The 22,178-nt window shown below is 35.4% G+C and overlaps 3 protein-coding genes across 3 annotated transcripts; 1 reads left to right on the forward strand and 2 right to left on the reverse strand.

Moving 5' to 3' along the window:
- Positions 1-454: 454 nt before the first annotated feature.
- On the reverse strand, positions 455-4,075 carry LOC112032804 (transposon Ty3-I Gag-Pol polyprotein). Its single transcript, XM_024065575.1, has one exon. The coding sequence runs from the start codon at positions 4,073-4,075 to the stop codon at positions 455-457; it is 3,621 nt and encodes a 1,206-aa protein (XP_023921343.1).
- Positions 4,076-4,589: 514 nt separating this feature from the next.
- Positions 4,590-5,808, forward strand: LOC112032815 (membrane protein PM19L). Its single transcript, XM_024065589.2, has 3 exons — positions 4,590-4,807; positions 4,930-5,107; positions 5,331-5,808. Exons 1-3 carry the CDS (start codon positions 4,678-4,680, stop codon positions 5,569-5,571), a joined length of 549 nt encoding a protein of 182 aa, XP_023921357.1. The 5' UTR covers positions 4,590-4,677; the 3' UTR covers positions 5,572-5,808.
- A 5,013-nt stretch (positions 5,809-10,821) lies between these two features.
- Positions 10,822-13,752, reverse strand: LOC112032820 (ribosomal RNA-processing protein 14-C). The gene is made up of 2 exons (XM_024065592.2): positions 13,545-13,752; positions 10,822-12,165 (listed from the first exon to the last, which is right to left on the reverse strand). The coding sequence occupies exon 2, from the start codon at positions 12,158-12,160 to the stop codon at positions 11,120-11,122; it is 1,041 nt and encodes a 346-aa protein (XP_023921360.1). The 5' UTR covers positions 12,161-12,165; positions 13,545-13,752; the 3' UTR covers positions 10,822-11,119.
- Between the last annotated feature and the right edge of the window lie 8,426 nt (positions 13,753-22,178).

Genomic DNA, 22,178 nt, shown 5'->3' on the forward strand with positions numbered 1-22,178 from the left:
GAGATATACATAATCACCAACCATAAATTCTAGCTCGCGTCGATGTCGATCTTCATTAAGTTTCATCCGATGCTGGGCTATTACCAAATTTTCTTTCAAAAGCTTTAGTATCTCATCCCGACCTTTCAATGATGCCTCCACCTGTGCAACCGCTGTAGTGCCATGTTCGTAGTTATGAATGGTGGCTGGAGCTCGACCGTAAACCGCCTCAAAAGGAGTCATACGAGTGGCAGTATGGTAGCTGGTGTTATACCAATATTCAGCCCATGGCAGCCATTGCAGCCATTGCTTCTGCTTAGAGCTGACAAAACAACGCAAATATGTCTCAAGGCAGCGATTAAGAACTTCCGTTTGCCCATCAGTCTGCGGATGATAGGCAGAACTCATGCGTAATTCAGAGCCTTGTAGCCGAAAGAACTTCGACCAAAATTGGCTTGTGAATATAGGATCCCTATTAGAAACAATGGAGCGCGGCATGCCATGGAGGCGCACGACTTCTTTGAGAAAAACCTCTGCCACTCCCTTTGCTGTAAGGGTGTTTCAAGGCAATGAAGTGACCATATTTGGATAAGCGATCCACCACCACAAAGATCACAGAAAAGCCATTTGAGGATGGAAGACCCTCAATAAAATCCATGGACACATCCTCCCACACACGATCTGGGATTGGTAACGGTTGCAGTAGTCCAGCCGGGGTTAAGGAGTCATTTTTATTGCGTTGGCAAACATCACAACGCTGCACATAATCTTGAATATCCTTCTTCATGCCGACCCAATAGAAGCTGGCAGCAACTCGTTTGTAGGTGCGAAAAATTCCGGAATGTCCTCCAATAGGAGTATCATGAAATTCACGGAGCAAGGCATTCTTGAACTCAGAGTTTTGAGGCAGAACCAAACGACCTTTAAACCACAACTGCTCGCCTCGAACTTCATACCCATTGTTACCGGATGGATTCTTGGACAAAGCTTCTCGCATGGCTGTTAATTTTGAGTCAGCTTGGGCTTCACGTCGAATATCCGCCAACCAAGTGGGCTGCAGGTAGGTGATGGACATGAGTTCGCCATGTAAACGAGAAAGAGCATCGGCTGCCAAATTCTCACGACCAGGACGATATTCAATGTCATAGTCATATCCCATTAACTTCACAATCCATTTTTGTTGGTCCATAGTGGAAATACGCTGCTCCAAGAGGTATTTCAAACTCCGATGATCAGTTCGAATGTGAAACCTCCGTCCCACCAAATAGTTTCTCCACTGGTTGACAGAAAGAACAATGGCCATGAGTTCTTTTTCATAAGTTGATCTGCCCAAAGCTTTCCTGGAGATGGCCTTGCTGTAATAAGCCACCGGTCTGCCCTCTTGCATAAGAACAGCACCTAGACCAGTGCCTGAGGCGTCAGCTTCTACCACGAACTGTTTGGAAAAATCAGGCAACATGAGCACTGGGGCTTGGACCATGGCTTGTTTGAGGGTGTGAAAGGCCTTCTCAGCTACGTCAGACCAGTAGAAACCATCTTTCTTTAGCAATTGCGTGAGTGGGGCAGCAATGGTACCATAGCCACGGATGAATTTCCGGTAGTAACTGGTTAACCCAAGGAATCCACGTAAGGCAGTGGTATTAGTAGGGACCGGCCAACTCTCCATGCTACGAATCTTTTGTGGGTCTGCAGCTACTCCTGCGGCACTAATAACATGGCCCAAATATTCTACTTCTTTTTGGCCAATTAGACACTTCGAGTGATTAACATATAATTGATGCTTCAATAAGGTGCCCAAAACAATATCTAAGTGAAATAGATGCTCATTCCAGGTTTTGCTGTAAATCAAAATGTCATCAAAGAATACGAGGACATACCGTCGTAGTAGTGGTCGAAAAATATCATTCATCAAGGATTGAAATGTGGCCGGCGCATTTGTGAGGCCGAACGGCATGACCATAAACTCATAATGGCCATCATGAGTGCGAAATGCTGTCTTGTGCACATCTTCTGGCTGCACTCGGATTTGGTGATATCCGGATTTAAGATCTTGTTTGGTAAAATATGTAGCGCCATGCAATTCATCCAATAACTCATCTATGGCCGGGATTGGATACCGATCCTTCACCGTTACACGATTCAGAGCCCTATAATCCACACAAAAGCGCCATGATCCATCTTTCTTTTTAACCAAGAGAACTGGAGAAGAAAAAGGGCTGGTACTTGGCTGTATAATTCCAGTGGAGAGCATCTCTTTGACAGCCTTTTCTATCTCATTCTTTTGGATGTGTGGATACCGGTAGGGCCGCACACTCACCGGGCCGCTTCCAGGCTCTAGAGGAATACGGTGGTCATGCCGACGGGGTGGTGGTAGTGTGGTGGGTAACTGAAATACTGATTGATATTTTTGCAAGAGTACATCCAAGGCAATTGCTCTGTCCCTAGATGGCTCTGTGAGATTAACTTCTATGGAACCTCCCGAAAGTTGCATTACACCAAACTTGACATTGTTTGATGCAAGTCTTGCAATAGATTGCAAGGACTGGTGCTCCACCGTTCCTGTGCCTTCTCCTTGGAGAACAAACCTTTCATTCTTGCACCAAAATTCCATGGTGAGACGCTGCCAATCATGTAACACTTGCCCGAGACTTTGCAACCATTGTATACCCAACACAACGTCAGACCCTTGTAGATCTAGCGGGTACATATTAGTTTTGAATTTGTAGCCTTGAATCTCTAATGGTACTGCCAGATAAATTTCATCACATCGTAGCCTTTCTCCATTGGCCACCATGACTTGGAAAACCGGTGCCGGTGCCTTACAACAATTCATACGCTTAGCAAATCTTAAACTGACAAAGTTATGGGTGCTGCCACTATCAATAAGGATGTGTAACCTCTTTCCATGAATCATGCCAGTAACTCGCATCGTTTGGGGTGTGTTGACACCTGATAAGGCATGGAGCGAAATTTCTGGGGTTGACTGTTCTTCTTCCCCTTGGACGAGCTCCATTGTTTCCAAATGTTCTGCTGTATCATCCATTGTCTCCAAAAGGAATATTTGTTGTCTCTTGCATCGATGCCCTGGACCAAATCTCTCATCGCAGTTGTAGCACAAGCCTTTCTCTCTTCGAGCTTGCATTTCCGCCCATGAAAGTTTCTTGAACATTGGGTTTGAAGGTCGAACCCCAGATGTGGGTGGTATTGCGGGTTTAATTGGTGTTGGTGTGGGAAGCAGAGAAGGTTTATATGGTGGTGGTTGTGATGGGAAATATTTAGGTGGTGCTGCTATGGAGGATGTGCGCTTCAGCCTCTGAATTTTATCTTCCTGTAGCCGTGCCAAGCTTGTGGCGTGAAGCAAGGAGGTGGGGCGGAAGAGCTTAACTTCTGTCCGTATCTCCTCCTTCAATCCGCCCACGTAGCTGCCCACCAATGCTCGTTGGGGCCATTGACGAACACGAGCAGCCAATCGTTCGAACTGCGTTTGATACTCACGCACCGTACCTGTTTGATGTATCTTAGCCAAGGCTTCGTCAAAATCTTCATAGTCGGAGGGCCCAAAACGGATGCACAAGGCTCGAGTAAATTCCTCCCACTGTACGTTTGGCTGCGACTGCTCATACCACTGGTACCACTGCAAGGCATCATCTTGCAGATGAAAAGATGCCAAGAGCACCTTCTCGTTTGGTTCGGTTCTCTGATAGTGAAAGAATTGTTCAGCTTTGTAAATCCATCCTGTTGGGTTTTCCCCATCAAAGCGAGGAAAATCCAAGCGCGAAAATCTGGTTTGTAGGCTGCCGTATTGAGTACCTCGACTTTGTCCTCCAGAACTTTCTCCAATCTCATGATTCTGATTGATGGAAACATTGTTGCGGTCACCGTTGTTGTTGGTCTCGTCCAACCGTGCGCCCTTTTCCTCCAAGGCTCTACTTATTTGGGCAACAGCACTGGTGAGGGCATCGAGTCCTGCCTTCACAATAGCGAACTCCTCCTTTTGAGACTCAACCTGTTGCCGGATAGAGTGGGTGCTAACCTCCAAGGCTGACAATCGGTCATCATTGGTGGTTGATCGTGTATGGGGTGGGTTGTTTGCCATTTGGCTCTGATACCAAATGCAGTGAACTGCTAAATGACGGATACTTAGTCGTATTCGAGGCGACTACCCTCCTAGAAATTAAGGGAAAGAGAGAGAGATAATTTGGGTTTAAAGTTCTGCATGCCTCTTATTTCCTCTTCCTCTCGTTAAATACAAACTGGACTGAATTTCAATTACAAAGAATAACCGAATCCTAAGGGAGTTCTATCACAAGATAGCTCCTTATTAAATGATAATGACAATCCTAAGATAACTCCTTATCCTAATCAAATAATAATTCAAATAACAACTCAAACGATACTAATCTTGAGGCATTATCCTTATCAGAATTCTTTCTCTAGCCACCTTCTGTTTCAGCTACACCACTTTGCTCCACGTGGTCTTGGGACATAACAAAGTACACATGCAAAACCTGATTGGCTTACACGTATGATGTATCCTGGACTTATAACCTTTGCTCTTCTATATATATAGTCTATACATTCACTTGGAAGCAGGAAAATGTAAAGGAATTTCTAGTGTGTTATTTCTTTTAATCTAGAAGCGGTTTGTTTGGTCTTTTCTAGGTTTGTTTTTGAAAGAGAAATTAAGCTAAGAAAGATATGGCTCAAACGGTGGGAAGGAACATAGCAGCTCCTTTGTTGTTTTTAAACTTGATCATGTACCTTATTGTGTTGGGTTTTGCTAGTTGGTGTCTTAACGGCTACATCAACGGCCAAACCAACCATCCTAGTAAGTTCATGTTCTTTCTCTCTTTCTCCTACACACAATTTTGGAGGCTCCTACTCCCTTTGACTAACTTGTTTTAATTTGTGCTAATAATAAATATTTTCTTGGGAAAAAAAAATGTACAGGTTTTGGAGGTAATGGTGCAACAATGTTCTTCTTGACTTTCGCTATGTTGGCTGCTGTTCTTGGCGTGGTATCTAAGTTCCTGGGTGGAAACCATATCAGTGCTTGGAGGAATGACAGTCTAGCTTCAGCAGCATCATCATCAGTAATGGCATGGGCCCTGACTGCCCTAGCAGCTGGGTAATTTAATTTAATTTCTACATATATACTAGCTTGTATTCTTCAACAGTTCTTCTAGGCACACACATTATATATATGACACACTTGGCAAATTTGTGATTATATAATCCAATAATCACTTAACATATGTACCAGTTGTGGTAAGTGTGTTTTGTGTCTTCAGACATTTTGATTCTTCAATTGTGCTACGTACACTGTGTCATATTATTTTAACATTTTGCAGCTTGGCTTGTAAGGAGATAGTCATAGGAGGGTACAGAGGGTGGAGACTGAAGATGATAGAGGCATTCATAATCATTCTAGCATTCACCGAAATGGTGTACGTTTTGTTGCTTCCTGCTGGGATCTTCAGTAGCAAGTATGGCCCTGGTTACCGAGACACAGATTATGCCATGGGGGCAACAACTGGTGCTGATCCCGTTCATAAGGGTGGTGCTCCTGTTGCTGGGTCCAGGGTGGTTTAATAAATCAAAATGTAACACTTCTTTAAATTGCTGTTTTAATTTGGGTTTCTTTTTCTTTTTTTGGGGCTGGGGGGTCTGCTTGTGGTTCTGTAATATGAAGGTAATAACCTTTATGTTAGTCTCTTGTGTGAATTTCCAGCATCATGTACAGTTTGTAATGACTTTGGCCTATCTAACGTAAGCATTTTCCGTCGTTATGATAGGCGTATTTCATCAGTGTTTGTAATCAGCTTGGTTTTCCTGATATCTGGTTGTACTAAGACTTATTTATCAAAAACAAAAACTCTTTGTTAATTTGCCACAATAAGATTTCATTTGTAAAACCCCCCACTAAGCTCTATTCATTATCCACCCAAGATGAAACATCGGTCACAGCACAACTAGTGTTGGCCTTTAATAAAAAAAATAAAAAAATAAAAAAAGGGAGGCATCCCTTCTAGCTAGATATGTGTACCACACAATGAATTGATGATGGCAGATTTAACATCAATGAAATAACAACTTACTATGGGCCCCTTAAATAACATATTACTTAATAAAGTAATGTTTAAATAACTTTTTTTTTTTTTAAGAATGTTTAAGTAACTTAATTTTTTTTTTTTTTTTTTTTGTAATTATATTTAATGTTTAAATAACTTTTTTTTTTTTTAAGAATGTTTAAGTAACTTAATTTTTTTTTTTTTTTTTTTTGTAATTATATTTACCTTGAGGTTTTGAAGAACTCTCTCCCTATCAAAATTCAACTTTTTTTTTTAAATATTTTCTTTACCAAACTTTAACTCTAATTAGTAAAAACACAGACCTAATAAATTTAGAACAATAATATAATCTTTACCAAGATTTGTAATGACAGATCTCTTTACAACTTTTTTTAAAAGAAAATAGCACTCTCCCTAATCAAAATTTAACTATTTTAAGTTTTTTTTTTTTAATAAAACATTTACTTTACCAAATTTTAACTCTAATTGGTAAAAACAGAACTAATAAATTTAGAATAATGATATAAAGTTTACCAAGATTTGTAACCACAAATCTCTTCAACTTTTTGGAAATTAAAGTTCACACTAAATATTTTAAAATACATTTTAATTAAATTAATAGTTTAGACAAACTTTTTGGAAATAAAAGTTCACACTAAATATTTTAAAATACATTTTAATTAAATTAATAGTTTATAAAATTTAATTAAAAATTAAAACTTTAATCAATCCAGGAGGGATAATTTTTGAAACCTAGTTACCCTTAAGCAAAAGGGCAGGTTAGTACCTAATATTTTAACAAAGTTTGGTTAAACGAATGTCAAGGCAGTTTTGAAATAAAGTGTCATTTTCTCAATCATGAGGCATAGGGAATGTAATTATATATTTATTTTTATTTATTATTTTTATTAATGACCCATCCTAAAATTTCTACAGTCCTAGTATCATACCACGGTTGAGTACCTCATCATTGCTTTTCTAGGATCCTAACAATTTTAAGACATGTCATTAATAAATAAATAAATGAAAGTTGTAGTAGTCAAGCTCAATGTTGATGTACATGTTGTCCCAAATACCTTCACTCCTCTGATCATAGTAGCTCGAAATGCTAGGGGGTGATGATGTAAAAGGATACAGTGTGATCCTCTACTAGCCAAAGTTGCAGCCTTCCACTGGGCCTTACAAAACGAAAAACTTCAGAAGGTTATCGTAGGTAGAGATTCCAACTTATATGTTGATATTTTAAATTTAGGTTTAATATTTGTTGAAGTGGTCTATATAATGTTATATAGCAGATGTCTTATCCAATGTGTACTTAGCTGGGTTAAGAGAGATGCTAATTGTGTTGCTAAATTTGGTTTGCTGTTGTTCATTGGTTTTTTAGATCCTGTAACAAGCACTCTTGTTGTTTCTTGAGCAATTGATGAAGGATATTTTATTTAAAAATAAAAAATAAAAACCTAAAGTTAAGTATACGTGTCAATACAAGTTGAAATATGTGATAGTCCCTCACGTCCATAATTCCCCGACTAAGAAAGGAATCATTTTATGCTCGGACTATATAGTACACTAATAAGTTATAACAATGGACAACACCACCAGTAAATGGGCCGCCACAAATGGCAGATGTCTAGAAAAGCCTCCTACATATATTGTTGCTAACGGCAGATTTTTTTATCGGTTACAAAGTGAAATAAGTGAGACTGTGTACCTGACGTAAGCTAAATGAAAGTTAAAACATTTTTTTTTTCTCATTCATTCTTGTCTTCCTCTTCTTCTTCTTCTTCTTCTTCTTCTATTTATTTATTTATTTTTAACTCAGTTTATTAAAATTAAAACTTTTTTTTAAAAATTTCTGTCTCGTCTTTTTTTTAATGTACCGTCTGTGGAAAGGTCAATTTTCAAGCAAGCATACAGTTGCCAGCACCTTGTGCGCCATATATGATGAAATCATTTTCCAGTCTCCAGCTAGAGCATAATTTCCACAATTTTCAAGCATATATGCATTAACCATTTTTTTTTTTTTTTTTGATTCGAGGACTTAGTGTTGCCGCTTGCCAATGCCAACAGTCAACTTGTTGTGGCTCCATGTATAGCTCTATATATGGTTGAGAAGGGTATCTCTTATATATATATATATATGGAATGCCGAATATTGCTATGGTTGGCACAAGGTTGATTGTGGTTGAGAGATTATTTCCAAATTGACACTAAAGTCTATCATGAACTATAGTTTCTGAAGTTAAACAGCGTCAAGAGTACTAATACACCACTGGCCACACCCAGCTTAATACAAAACACACAACCCCTCAGAGAGATATACAATGGTATCTTAGGAGGATAGGTAAAGATTCCGACTAACTCAGCCTAAATTAATGCATCCTAGACTAACAAGGAAATTAAGAAAGCATTCTCTCTATATGCGGTAATATTATTAAAACCAGGTCTGTCCATTGATCACAATTGCAACATCAATGACAAAACAGTCAGCTAAAAGCCTAAAATGCGATACTATTTAGAAGGAATTTAATTGCTTGGCCAAGCATTAGAAAACCAGGGGGAAAAATATTTTCCCACATTAACGTTATAACACCACCACTCTGCTAAGCTACGAACTCAAAATTTTTGATACAGGCTTGACTGCAGAAACGGGCCAACATGGCATAAGTACATGAAATTAATACAGCATGTTGAAAAACTTCAACTAAGCTCCACATACCAAATGAGCAAATGGATAAAAGGTTCCAGATAGCAAAAAGGGATGAAAACACTTTATCAAACTCTCAAGAAATACTAGCATACGTTTGACACCAAATAAATGAGTAGGCAATGGCACATCTGATTAAACTATTAATTATACGGTGCACTAAAATGACCCAATATTAACAAGATATGGTGATCACTATCTACAATTGGATCTTACAAATGCCCGCTAAAATACACTCCAACTAATCCACGTTTTTATTAAATACATAAAACAATGACTGCTAGCCCACAACATAAAAAATGTTAACACAGTAAAGTTACTAGTAGATGTTTTTCGATGACTACTTTCTTAACATGTTAGAAATACTGAAGTGGTGAAATGCATTGTTGAGATATATTATGATTGGGATTTCTTCCACAGTGGAGATATTCATCAAACAAATCCGGTGTACTAGCATTAAACTCTAAGTGCATCATTAATCATACACACACCCATGAATTTTGAACTCAAGATCTCACCTTCCACTTTACATGGAGGTGCCATTTGTACTCAACCCTTTTGCTCATCTCTTAATGATTCTGAGACAAGAAACTGGCAACAATAATAGTCTATTATGATGCTGTGCAAAATTTCTCATGCACTGCGATGAAGTTAATAATAAACAAGGACCTAGACCATTCGTTCAATGAAATCTCTTAGAAAACAACCATGTGCTTGACGAAAAACAAGCTCATGATAACATGAGGGCTTGAAAACTACCAACGAGCCAACTCATATGATATTAGTAGCAGAAATGTATCGATGACATCCTAGTACAAATAATTAGCCAATGAAACTAAAAGGAAAATTGTTTCTCAAAAAAGAAACTAAAAGAAAATTAACTTTAAACTTCTAGTAGGGAAATCTGTTTATCGTGTGCTTGGACTGGGATTAGAGTCAATAAAATTCAGATCTAAGAACTAAGATTCAGAGTTGTAGTAGAGAAAAGGGTAAGGGGCTGAAATTGACTAAAATTTGGCATGCTTAGATTACAGCAACCTCACTTGAGTTTTTTACAAAATGACATTCTTTTCCACGTATTTCATGAAATGACACTCCCCTTAAAGTTATTATAAATGTAAATAGTTAAGTTTTACTAACATAATATACCATTTAATTTTTTTTAATGATATAAGGAAGGTGTGTCTCAGTTTTTAACCAAATCCCTACATGAGACACCTAGGAAACCTCATGAAAAATTCATAATAATTTATTGAAGCAAAAAAGTTGCTAGAAATTCTAGATATTAGTTGTCAATAGGAATTGAAGGGTGGTTTGATAAGTTATTTAATGACTTTTTGGCAAGTACAAGAATTTTAAGGTTTTGATAGGGTAGGGGAAGTGCTTTATTTGAGATCATAGCAAAATGAGGAAAAGAAAGAAACGTATGGTGTTCATGAGCTATATGAACAGCACCAATGAATAGTATCACGGGAAAAAAAACCAAAGTAAAAAAAATAAAGGAGAAAAGGAGAATCCCACCAGGACTGTGATGCCTTTTACAATCAAATACTCGGTTCTTATTATTCAACACTCCTATTATTTGTAGACTCTAGATCTCAGTATTTCATAACTAGTAAACAAACTCTACTTCAATAGGACACCCCCACCCCCCCCCCCCCCCCCCAAAAAAAAAAAAAAAACACATAAAAGCTAATAAACTAGCTCAAGACTTATCTATTAATAAATAGCCCTTGAACCTAGAAAAAAAATCAAATAAAACATAAAATAAACAACAACAATAACCTAATTAACTACCATGAACGCATATTCTTAGACTTTACTTTAATTTTAGACTTCCAAAGAAGATTTTTTTCTCTCTAACTCAAGGAAAACACATGATGCAATCTTCAAATATATATAAGAATTACCAAAATTTCTTCTGGTATGGTAATGGCAACCCTAAATACTTTGAAAATGCATCGACATTCTCTTTGAAATTGGGTTGACATTCTTCCGTGATTGTGCTAGAATTGTTAGCATGGTATATTAAAGCATCAAGATTAATTATACCCGTTAGCATAGTTATCAAATAACACAAAAGATGACATTCAGACCATTAAATATCAGCATTCAGCAACAAACATTTGCAGATATCAACTGAAGGTCAATTCTTCAACAATATTCATCTACTAAAGTGGTTAAAAGAGAGTATGAGAAGGGAAGGGGAAGGCAAAAGGTGGATCTATATAACAGAATCCCTAAATTGAGACTTTACTATAATTTAATATGATGTTTATGCCAACTGATCTTAAAGCAAAGATTAAAAAAAAAAAAAAAAAAAAAAAAAAAGCAATGTAAGAGGCAAAGAAACTTAAAACTTTTAAGATGAACCTTCGTTAATAAAACCTTCCTTTCGACCTTCAAATCCTGGACGCAATAGCTTTTTCTCTCTCTTTGCAATTCGCCGCATTTTCTTCTCGTGAATCCTCTGTCCTATATTTTCTGATCTCTTTTTCTGTTTCTCTGCTTTCATCTTCTCTGTGGTCTGTGCCCTCTCCTTCCATTTCTCAGCATTCTTCTGATGCCTCTTCTTCTCCTTGTGTATGCTCCTTTTCAACAGGCTTGAATCATCATGAACCTTCATCCCAGCTGCTCTACTTGTTGCTGATTTCCATGAATGCTTCTTTGAGATAACCTCGCCTTTCTCAGGATCTTTCATTGCTTCCTCCAATTTCTTTGCCCTTTCAAGCTCCTTAAACTTTGAAAGTTTCCTCTTCTTCTTTCCATGCTCCTCCTCATTTCCAAGTTTGACATGACTAAATGCGAGTTCCTTCGAAGCCTCTGCTACATCCTTCTCCACTTTATCTACAGAACTACTAGTTGGTTTCTTTTCTTCAGAAACAGACTCTCTTTTGCGTTTTTTCTGCTGATTTCCTTTTTTGAGATATTTTGCATACTTCTGTTTTCTTTTCGAATCTTCAACATGACGACCTGCTCGGGACTGTTCAATTTTTTGATGCAGCCGTTGCCGAAGTTCCTCTAAAGTCACCTTCCGATCATTACCTTCATGACCAGACAACATTGGTTTAATCTCTATTTCCTCCTCATCACTCTCACTTGATTTTTCTTTCTCCAAGCTTTTCTTTAGCAAATCAAGGGTTGTTGTGGAAGCCTTTTCTGGATCCATACGATCTCTTCGAGCTTTCTTAATGTTCTCCCTTGATTCCTTCTTTGCTGAAGCTTTTTCGGCCTTACTAAGGCCCTGAAACCATGGCTTCTCCTCATCATTGTTTGGTAGATAGAACCTTGCAGGGATTAACTCAACTAACTTGTCAAAGAACAGAGAATGCTGATGAATGATAGACTTCAATTTGGTGTCCACTTTTGAATCGGTGATAGACTTTTGCTTTTTGTTCTTCATCTGTACTGTAATTGAAAAAGAAGCAATAATGAATGAGAATGAAATGCCCAAAATCCAAATAAAGCATGACAGTACAACAATACAAATCTCAAAACAGAAAACAAAAATCATAAAAACATAAACATCATAAACAAAGTTTTAAGAGCTAAGACCACAAAACCACATAACAATATTACAATTTCATATCTTCCAGCAATAATGGGGCTGTTATGCCCTGATCCTAAACAACTTAATTGAGCAAAAGAAAGCCTCACATATAATCTAGAGTTGCCAATACTGTAGGCTAAAAAAGTCAAGTAAAAATGTTGAGGAAAACATGCCACTAATTTGAACCAAAATATGGACTTAATTACTCAAAACAGAAGGGGCTGACCCAAAACGCAGTTGATGCACTTCAACTAATCACAGATGATATCTACTTTCATCATAAATTTCAGGCATCAAGTCTCCACATGTTTTTATATTTCTTAAATACGTAAACGGAAACTCCTCCAATAAGAAAGAGTGGAGGATAAGGTTGCAAATTCATAATCCACTGCGTGTAAACTTAAAAAGGTCATTCTCCAATGCACAAAACTCCCACTATTGCAGGGTCTAGGACTCGAACCCACAACCTACCAAATCCAAATGTGGGGAAAGGCGTCAAACCAAGGCCCAACCTCCTATTGTGTGTAAACTTACACAATCTTTGATAATGTGATAGTACAATGGGGAAGGGGGATTTGAACCTAGACATGTCCGTTAGAAACACTAGTACAAACAACAAAACCAACAAACGAAACCTGAAAAAGGCTCTGGAGAATACAGTAATGCAAACATGATTCCGGCCAGAAAAAACGGTGTCGTTCAAGGAGGCAGGTCGAAAGAGAAGTATACTAGGGAGTTCAATAACTTTAAATTCTAGGTTAAGGACAAATTTTATAAAATATAATTAGAAAATATCATGGTTTTAAAAACCAATAAGGTCAAAGAACCGGAAAAGGGAACGGTTACTGGTTTTATGGTCCGACTGTGTCATACCAATGACGTCATAAATAATAATAATATATAATTTATGTAAGTTTTGAGCATTTTACATCAAATATTTACAAAATAAAAATACCAAAATGTAACAAAGAGTAGTAAACATTAGCATATTAGCATTACAAAATAACCAATTTCAGACTGGCAGCAACCATATTCATCAACTATGTCTATCAGTATCAACACAGCTTGTTACAAACATTTCAATGAATATAAATAATAAATTATAATGCTCTAATAATAATAATCGAAGAAGAAGATAGAGGTTAGTGAATGATACTTACCAGTGGACCGAAAGATTGAAACAAGAATTCAAGAACCTTCAGCAAACCAAACCGTAAAAGAGAGAGAGAGAGTTTACCTTAACTAAGCCGTGAGAGCAAAGAGTGAAAGAGGCCGAGATACAGTTAGAGAAGAAGAAAGGCTGAGACGGTGAGAGAGAGAGAGAATCGGAGAACAGAGAGAGAGAGAGGAGAGGAAGCGTCTGAGTTTCAGAGTGAGAGGCGTGTGAGGGAGAGAATGAAAGATACACGATTTGGTTTTGTTAGGGTTAGCTTGCCAAAACGACCTAGTTTTAGGTTGGGCCAAAAGGTCGAAAACGATGTAATTTTGTATTGCATACTAAAGCTTTTGAGTGATGGGTCTCGCAATTGTGGCACACTTAAATCCCATTGAACGTAGTCAAATACTCAATTCTATTAAGAAATGGGCTTTCTACTCTTTCGAAGGTCCAGACTAACCCCTAGCATATGGATCATCCAATTGTGTTACTATTTTCTTTTTCTTTTTCTTTTTCTTTTTCTTTTTTATTTAATATTTTTCTGGTGGGGCCAAGAAAGTACGATGGTATCTTAAACGTGAGGATTTAAAAATTTCTACTTAGCCAAATAAGCTTTTAAAAATTGGTAAAACTTAAGTACAGTACCTTAAATACAGTATATTAGGTTTTCTATTTAAAATTTTGACATCTATCCAATTTAACATCTCAAGCAAATGGCATTAAAACTAAATTTTTTTTTTTTTTCCTTCTTCCTTCTTTTTCCTATATGTACTGTGGACGGCTTCTCTTCCAAACCCAAAACCTTTCTCCCTCATTTTCTCAATAACCAAACAGGAAAGATCAAAAAATAAAATGAGTTTGAAGAAGAGGAAAATAATCATAGAAGCTACTTGAAGAAAAGAAAAATAAAGGGGAAGAGCTAAAAAAAAGGGTGTCGTTCGACAAGAATGTTGCCCACAGAGTTCGAGATGAGTAACGCCAGCAACATTTCTTTCTGTTTTGCCTTTTACTTCTGCCTTTGGTTCTTTCTTTGAGTCCTGTTTTTTTGGAAAACTTTTCTCTTGCAGAAAACCTTTCTCTTTCAAACCACCCATTAACCTTCTCTTCGAAACCCAAAACCCAAAAAAAGAAAAAAAAAATCTCATATCTCTCTCTTTCTCTCTCAATGTGTAGTGTGTTTCCTTTTTTCTTTTCTGGTCTATGATTCTTTCTGATCTCTCGGTGTGTGTATCTACTTCCTTTCTTCTTTTCTGATCTATGATTCTTTCTTTCTCTCTCTCTCTTTGGACAAAATAATGAAAGAGGCTGTGACGATGGCTTTGTTGATGTTAAGAGTGTGGAAGTTTCGAGTATAGCTGAAAAGGGTCCCTTTTTTTGTTTGAAACTTAGTAGATTTGGTTTTTATTTTTTGATCTTTCCTGTTTGGTTACTGAGAAAATGAGGGAGAAAGGTTTTGGGTTTGGAAGAGAAGCCATATGCGTACAAGAAAAAGAAGGAAGAAGGAAAAAAAAATAGTTTTAACATCGTTTGCTTGAGATGTTAAATTGGACAGATGTCAAAATTTTAAGTAGGGAACCTAAGATACTGTACCTAAAGTACTGTATCTAAGTTTTTCCCTTTAAAAATATATAAAATGAAAGGCTAACTTAAATATATCCATAGGGCATAATTCACTAGGAAGCGATGAACTCAACAAACTCTCTCTCTCTCTCTCTCTCTCTCTCTCTCTCTCTCTCTCTCTCTCTCCTTTTTTTAATTTTTGTTAGCCACCCGATGATATAGGCATTGAAAATAATCCAAACCCTTCCTAAAAAAGTGAGACTTTTCACAATAATTCATTTTCCTTGGAATTTCTCTAACAAAATCTAATGAAATTTATTTTAAAAACCTTTTAAAGAAAACTTTCTTTAAATACTGCTGAGATTTCATTAGAAAACCTTTCTTGGGAAATTCCTTTTTAAACTCATGAGGTTTTATTAATAAACCTTTCCTAGGAAATTTCTTCAAAAAGTTATGATATTATCATTACAAAACCTTTATTGGGAATTGCTATTAAAAATTCTATAAGATTTTTATTATTAAAAAAAAAAAAAACTTTCCTAAGAAATTTACATCAAAAACTCATGAGATTTTCACTAAACCTTTCCCATGACATTGATCTCTTTCCAAAAACTGGCGATATAACCATTAATCAAAATTTTATTTCCCTAAAATAAGTGTTTTTCCAAAAGGACTCAAAAATTTCTCTCTCCAAAAATTCTCAAATCAATTTCCTTTTCCAAGACTCACAAAATCGCTTTTTCCAAAGAATGGTTTTCAAAAGTGATGGTAGGCTAATGACTTAAAAGAATTAAGCCCATGGACCTTATAAATCAAGTTAACAAAATACCCTTCCCCAGAACCTCTGTTTTTGTGTTTCTTTTGCACGTGAATTTGCATGGTGAACAAGTAAAAAACATTTACTTTGCTTTTAAAGGAGTGAGGTAAACCATATTTAATTTGACCTGAAATTTACTTTCCTAGTAAGTACTACGCAATCACATGTCAATGCTTTCAAACATGATTCGAAGTAAATCTTTTTAAGTTCAAATGTCATAGTTACCTTTTAAATGATAAAAATATTATTAATTCAAACATTTCTCTACCCACTAAAAATTAGGAATAGTTCAAAAAATTAGGTTGTGGGGTGCTTACCGATTAACACCTTTCTCATATGTAACCGAATTTTTGAGTCCATGTCTTTGGTTCAAGATATTTGCCTACTCATTTAGCTTAGAAATCCTTAAGGAATCCCTTAGTTAATTAGTTAATAAAATGAATTATACATAGATAATCAATCACACCTTAAAAACTAACGGTTGGGGATAGGGGGTGCAACAAACCCGCCAACCCACCAAAATTGACCTGACCCAATCCAACCCACTAAGTTGGGTCGGTTTTTAAGAGTTGGTGGGTTAGATTGGTTGGGTCATGTTTTTATTTTTTTTTACAGTGGCTTGAGTTAGGTTTGGTCATAAGATTTACAAATCCGTCTAACCCAATCCGACCTATCTATATTTAATATATTTTTAAATTTTTAAAATGTATTATATAATTTTTTTTATTTACTTTTTTGTCCCTCTTCCCAAATAAAACCCAAATCCTAAGTTTTTCGCATATAGTTTGTTTTGTTTGGTGTTGTGCTCATGTTTTTTGGTTATGAATTTGCTCTTATTTGTGGTGATATTGATCCAATGCTCAATTTAATAATAATAATGATAATAATAATAATAGTAATTAAAAAAAATGTCCAACCCGATCCACGTGAGTTAGGTTGGGTAAGAATTTTTTTAACCCACCATAGTGAGTTGAGTTGAAAAAATTTCTTAACCCGATTCAACACGACTCATGCACACCCTTAGTTAGGGGTGACTCTAAAAAAATAGAAATATAAAGTAAAAGACTCATTTACACACATCATCCTAGTGTCCCACGAGTCAAGCACTTTGCACTCAAAATGTCGCCAAAAACTCCTAAAAAGGATTGGGAGTTGAGCGCCAAAGCCCTGCTAGTAATGATTGTTTTGACAATGTTTTTTGAATGACAAACTTCAAATTGTTATCGATTGCTCAAGCGAAAAAAATAAAAAAGCCTCTAAGGGGGAGGATCAGATAGAAAAATGAAAATGTGGTACAGGAGAAAGCTATAGTGTCCCAAACTTGTCTTACTTCAAATCTACAGAACTAACTCTCATTTCTCCAACTTGATATGGATTTCGATGGAAAGTAGTTCTAGTCCACGATAATGAAAGTCAATATATTAGCTTTCTGCATATCTATTTTAATTTATCAGGCTTTTGTTTTTTGTTTTTGTTTAAAGAAATGATCAGGCATATTAATTGTGAACGTCATGCTGAAAGGTGGTAAAAACGATATTTGTTAGATTCATAGACCCAAGACTTTCAGATTTGTAGCCAATATATTAGTGCGTGGTTCCACCAAACAATTAAAAGAGAGAAAGGGTGAGTAATTTTTCCTAATAAAAGGTTTTTTTTTTTTTTTTTTTTTTGAGAATCCTAATAAAAGGTATTGTTAGTGAGGCACAATTGAGTTATTTTAGGACCATAATCAATTTCACATTTATTTTTACAACTATTTTATATAATAAATTGTGACTAGCTGTTTACCTATCACTTTTACATGAATTCACAAGTTTTTTTTCTACTAGTCATAGCTAATCACATCAAATAGTTATGAAAATGGTGGGAAAATTGATTGCGGTCCTAAAATATTTTGGCACAATTTGATAAACTTGAGCTGGGTTGCATTGAGTATTTCTCCATCAGTTCTCAGCACAAAAGAGAGAGAGAGAGAGAGAGAGAGAGAGATCCACCATCTGTTCAGCTGCTCCTGAGAGAGATTTATACATGAAATTGATTTTATCAGTTGGGGTGTGACATGTGTATCCATGCCAATTTTTCTATCACCACAATTTTTTGCTGTAATTTGATAAAATGGTCGACTCTAAATGGTAAAACACCATTTTCATATAAACCCGTTATTCATGATCGACTAAAAACTGTGACATAAGTTGTGTGCCAAGTCTTTCACATTTCTGTGCACGTCTTGTCAAATACTTTCCGCACTTTGTTCATTAAATTAACAAAAAAAGGACCGACAGACTGTCCAAACATTTTTAATGGTTTGAATGGATCAGAATCAAAGTGCTTTTAATGAGTAAATTTTGACGATTTTATGGTTTATGATTTTATTATGTATCTAGTAGAACCGATTAAAGAAATTAGACAGTCACCACTGAGAAGAAGGATGATGATCTTATAGGTGAGTAATAAGTAAATCATTTTTTTTTTTTTTTGAGGGGGAGTAATAAGTTAATCTTAGAAATTAGATTATTCATTTTAGAATGAACCTAGCTAAGATATACGCTTATGAGCCTTAGCCAAAATAGGAAATATATCCCTTAGTGGGATTGAATGACGAAGTAACTATATAACCTCAGTGCAAACGTTATGCAGATGGGGATCAACAGAGAAATGAAGCCGAAATAAGTACATTAGAGGGAAATATTGCAATTTTTTTTCATTTTTTCTAGCTATTTCATCAAGTGTCCAAGACTATTACCTAGGCATTTGTTGGCGTGATGTAGGAGTGTGACCTTATTGTAAGTATTGTAACAACGAAATGACAAGGATAAAAGCTATAAAACAAACACAATCAAATGCATAAATGTTTCTTATGAACTTAAAAGTCTGAAATTTGATATTAGAACAAACAATTATACAACTTTACCCTTTCCACAAAAAAAAAAAAAAAAACTTGTAAGAAACATTGTAATGGTGGATCATGGTGAGCATATTATAGTAATGTATCTACCAAAAAAGAGGATGATTGCAATGTGTGCCTACCCAAACGTGTTGCAAGCGTGCTCAAGAGAGAGGATAAACTTGAGGGTTGACTGCTTGACCAGAATTGGAGCGAAATCCTTATACTCTTTGAGTCAAAAAGTTTGCTCAGAATGGTATTGATATGGACAGCTGGTCAAAGAAAATTAAGGAAGTACAAGCTTGAAATCGGCTCTCAAATTGGTGCAATGTTAAGTGACAAATTAGGATGAAAGAACATTAAACTATGCCATCTCCGGGAGCTCTAACACTTTCTACTTTATTTAATCATATTATACTCTGTTGAACTCATACGAAACATTAGTTGGATTGGTCGGTAGTGCTCAACAGCCTAAGCGTTGAAGATCTTTTGGACGACAAGAAGTTTGGTTAGCACTCTGTTTCTAAAGTTTTTGATGTAGATAGTGTACATATGATAAATGATAATCATCATTTTGTTTTGAAATTGGAAAAAAAATTAGACTCATATTTATTTAATAAAAACTTTTACTATAAATTGTTACTTTATATTTCACTGTATATATTTTTACTAAAAATCTTATAACTCAATGATATTATCTAATTCTTCCATTAAAAGAAACTTGGCTTGGAATTCCCTTTTTCACCTGCTGAAAGCTAAAATCACTAATTTGATTTTCATATTTTGTATTAAAAAAAAATGATTCAATATCATTCAAAACAACTACGTTTTCGATAGATAGACAGTGGGGTGGAGAAAGTGAGATTCTAACAAAAAAAACATAGAGCATCATAAAAGTAATCATTATTGTTGAGCTTGAATTCCATATCAAAACAATTATAAATAGAAAAGGATTTATTGCATACTTCTGTAAATACTATCATATCATCTAGACCCAATTTTTTTTTTATGTCACAAGATATAATTTTAAAATTACTTCTTCAATAATTTGCAAACTTTAATTTTCGCAGGATATAACAAGTTGACAAAATATATTTCCATATTTAAAATTAAAAAAAAAAAAAAAAAAAAAAGCTTTAGAACGGTATTAGCAGTAGATAGACCTAACAAAATTAGACCCGAACCCATAGGAAAAACAGGTCAATCCATACCTGATCAATTGAAATTCCGGGTCATCTCGTACCTAACTCAACCCTACTTGTTTTTTTGTTTTTTTTTTTTTTTGTTTTTTGTTTTTTATGTTTTTTTTTTTTTTTTTTAAACAAAAGGGAACTTTGAAATAAATAGAATGACAATCACTTTTTTGAAATCTCTTTAGTGACAGGCAATCTATTAAGCATTCCTACAACCACAATTGTTTTTGAATCAAATTTTAGTATTAGTCTATGACATTTAGTATATATAGTGATGATATACACTGTAACTAAAAAATAGTAATGGCTTTTTTTCTTTGTTTATGTTGATAATATTATTAGTAAACCACGGATTGTGCAAACTTAAGAATTGATATATTATTTAAATTTTATTTTTGGGTATTCAGTATTTGTTCTCTTATTTGTATTGAAAGAAAGATAAATACAATATGATCATATTTATTATGATTATTATTATTATTTTTTTTTTTGTATGTGAAAAAATATGAATCAACCATAATTTGATTAACCCGACTTGTAAGCCAATTGACCTAACCTGCTCGCAACCCATTTAGGATAACATGTTTCTGACCTGAACTTGATCCAACTCGTAATCCAATTAACACAACTTATGTGAATTTTGCAAAATTAGGAAAATTTGCTAATTAATGTTCTTGTTTATTGCTTCCAGCTTCTACTTCTTCTTCTTCTTTTTAAATGCTTTTCTAATCATAATTTATTAATCAATGATCTTAGGCGATGTTCTTCAAGGAAAAAAAGATTACATTTTACCACAATTACTGCTCGATAAGTTGATATGTCATGGACTGAGCTTTCAGTTAAGAAAAGCTTGCACTTATTTTCTTGTCCAAGAAAAATTAGAATATGGTTTAAAAGGAGAAGTCAAAAACAACAAATCAAAACCACACACATAGACACACACAAGAGGGGGTTTGAAGAAGGTGAAGGTCCAAGTCTGTATATAGGTGAAGTCGGCTAAAGTAAACTCTAGTAACTAGGGTAGGTTGCACAAAGAAATAAAAACAACAAATGCACATTATTATTTGTTATTGCATATGCATATGGAGATTGGAGATAGAATTTGTGGATTTGTCATAATGCATGTTTGAATTTTGGATTTGGATATTGTAAAGACCATCGTCACCGCTTAAACTCCATCAATATATCCTCATGGACTAGCAAACAATCTTTGTAACAAAAAAATTAGGTCCCGATTAGTAGGCACCATTAACAATGGCTTTCTGTGGTCTTTTGAACATATTTGACAGGTACAGTCAAAGAGAATCAAGTTGACACAAATTTTGATTGGGTAGAGGAATCATGCATACTTATTTCAATTCTGATCTTAATATCATCTTAAATTATTAGTATATAATTAACTTTTAACCGGCCTTGATAGCTACGGTCAACGCGAAGAGAGAAATTGATCAGTCAAAGTCGCAAATTCAAAAAGGTGGAGGTGTTTTCTGCATTACAACCATGAGATCACTAATCCAAAATTCCAAATCCAGCTGAGCTGGGAGAGCTGACCTACCTTAAAACAATATCTATCTGCCTTTGCTTTGCTTTGCTTTGCTTTGCAGCATTCATTGCCGTTCAAATAATAATATTGCTTGCAATGTCTGTCGTATAACATAACACCTCATCATGATCTAATACTAAACAGTAATGTTGCCTTTTGGTTGATTTTTATTAATAGGAAAGCTATTACTTTTTGAGGTGATGCATGGGCGTTTGCATTCTTCATCCTGGTATGTCCTTCGTTCCTTTGTGGGACCATACTTTTAGATGGTTTAAAAAAAAAAACTGTTTTTTTATACTATGTGATTATTAAAGTAACTTATCAAAATGTAGTGGAAGAATTTCGAGAACCGAAATTAAATATATCAATAAATATGTATAAATAGTGAGTTTCAGTTAGTTTAAATAGTAGAGTTATTTGTGGTTGAAGGAGACTTGAGGTTCTAGTTAGCTCAATTGGTGTCTTTACATTTTTTTTTTTTTTTACAAGATAAAAATTCTATATTAGTATAATCTAAGTATATGTGTATATGAAACTCCCTCATGAAAACTTGAACCTCAGCCTTTGTCCCCCACACCCTACAAGCGTTTATACTTGTGGAGTAATTATCGCAACAAGAGCATGCGGTGGTGGTGTCTTGACTTGATGATAAAAAAAGAATTCATCATGAAACGAATACTATAAGTTAAAATTGTATCGTATCTATAAATATATATAT

The sequence above is a fragment of the Quercus suber genome, unplaced genomic scaffold, assembly GCF_002906115.3.
Source record: "Quercus suber isolate HL8 unplaced genomic scaffold, Cork oak 2.0 scaffold_159, whole genome shotgun sequence".
Classification (NCBI taxonomy): Eukaryota; Viridiplantae; Streptophyta; class Magnoliopsida; order Fagales; family Fagaceae; genus Quercus; species Quercus suber.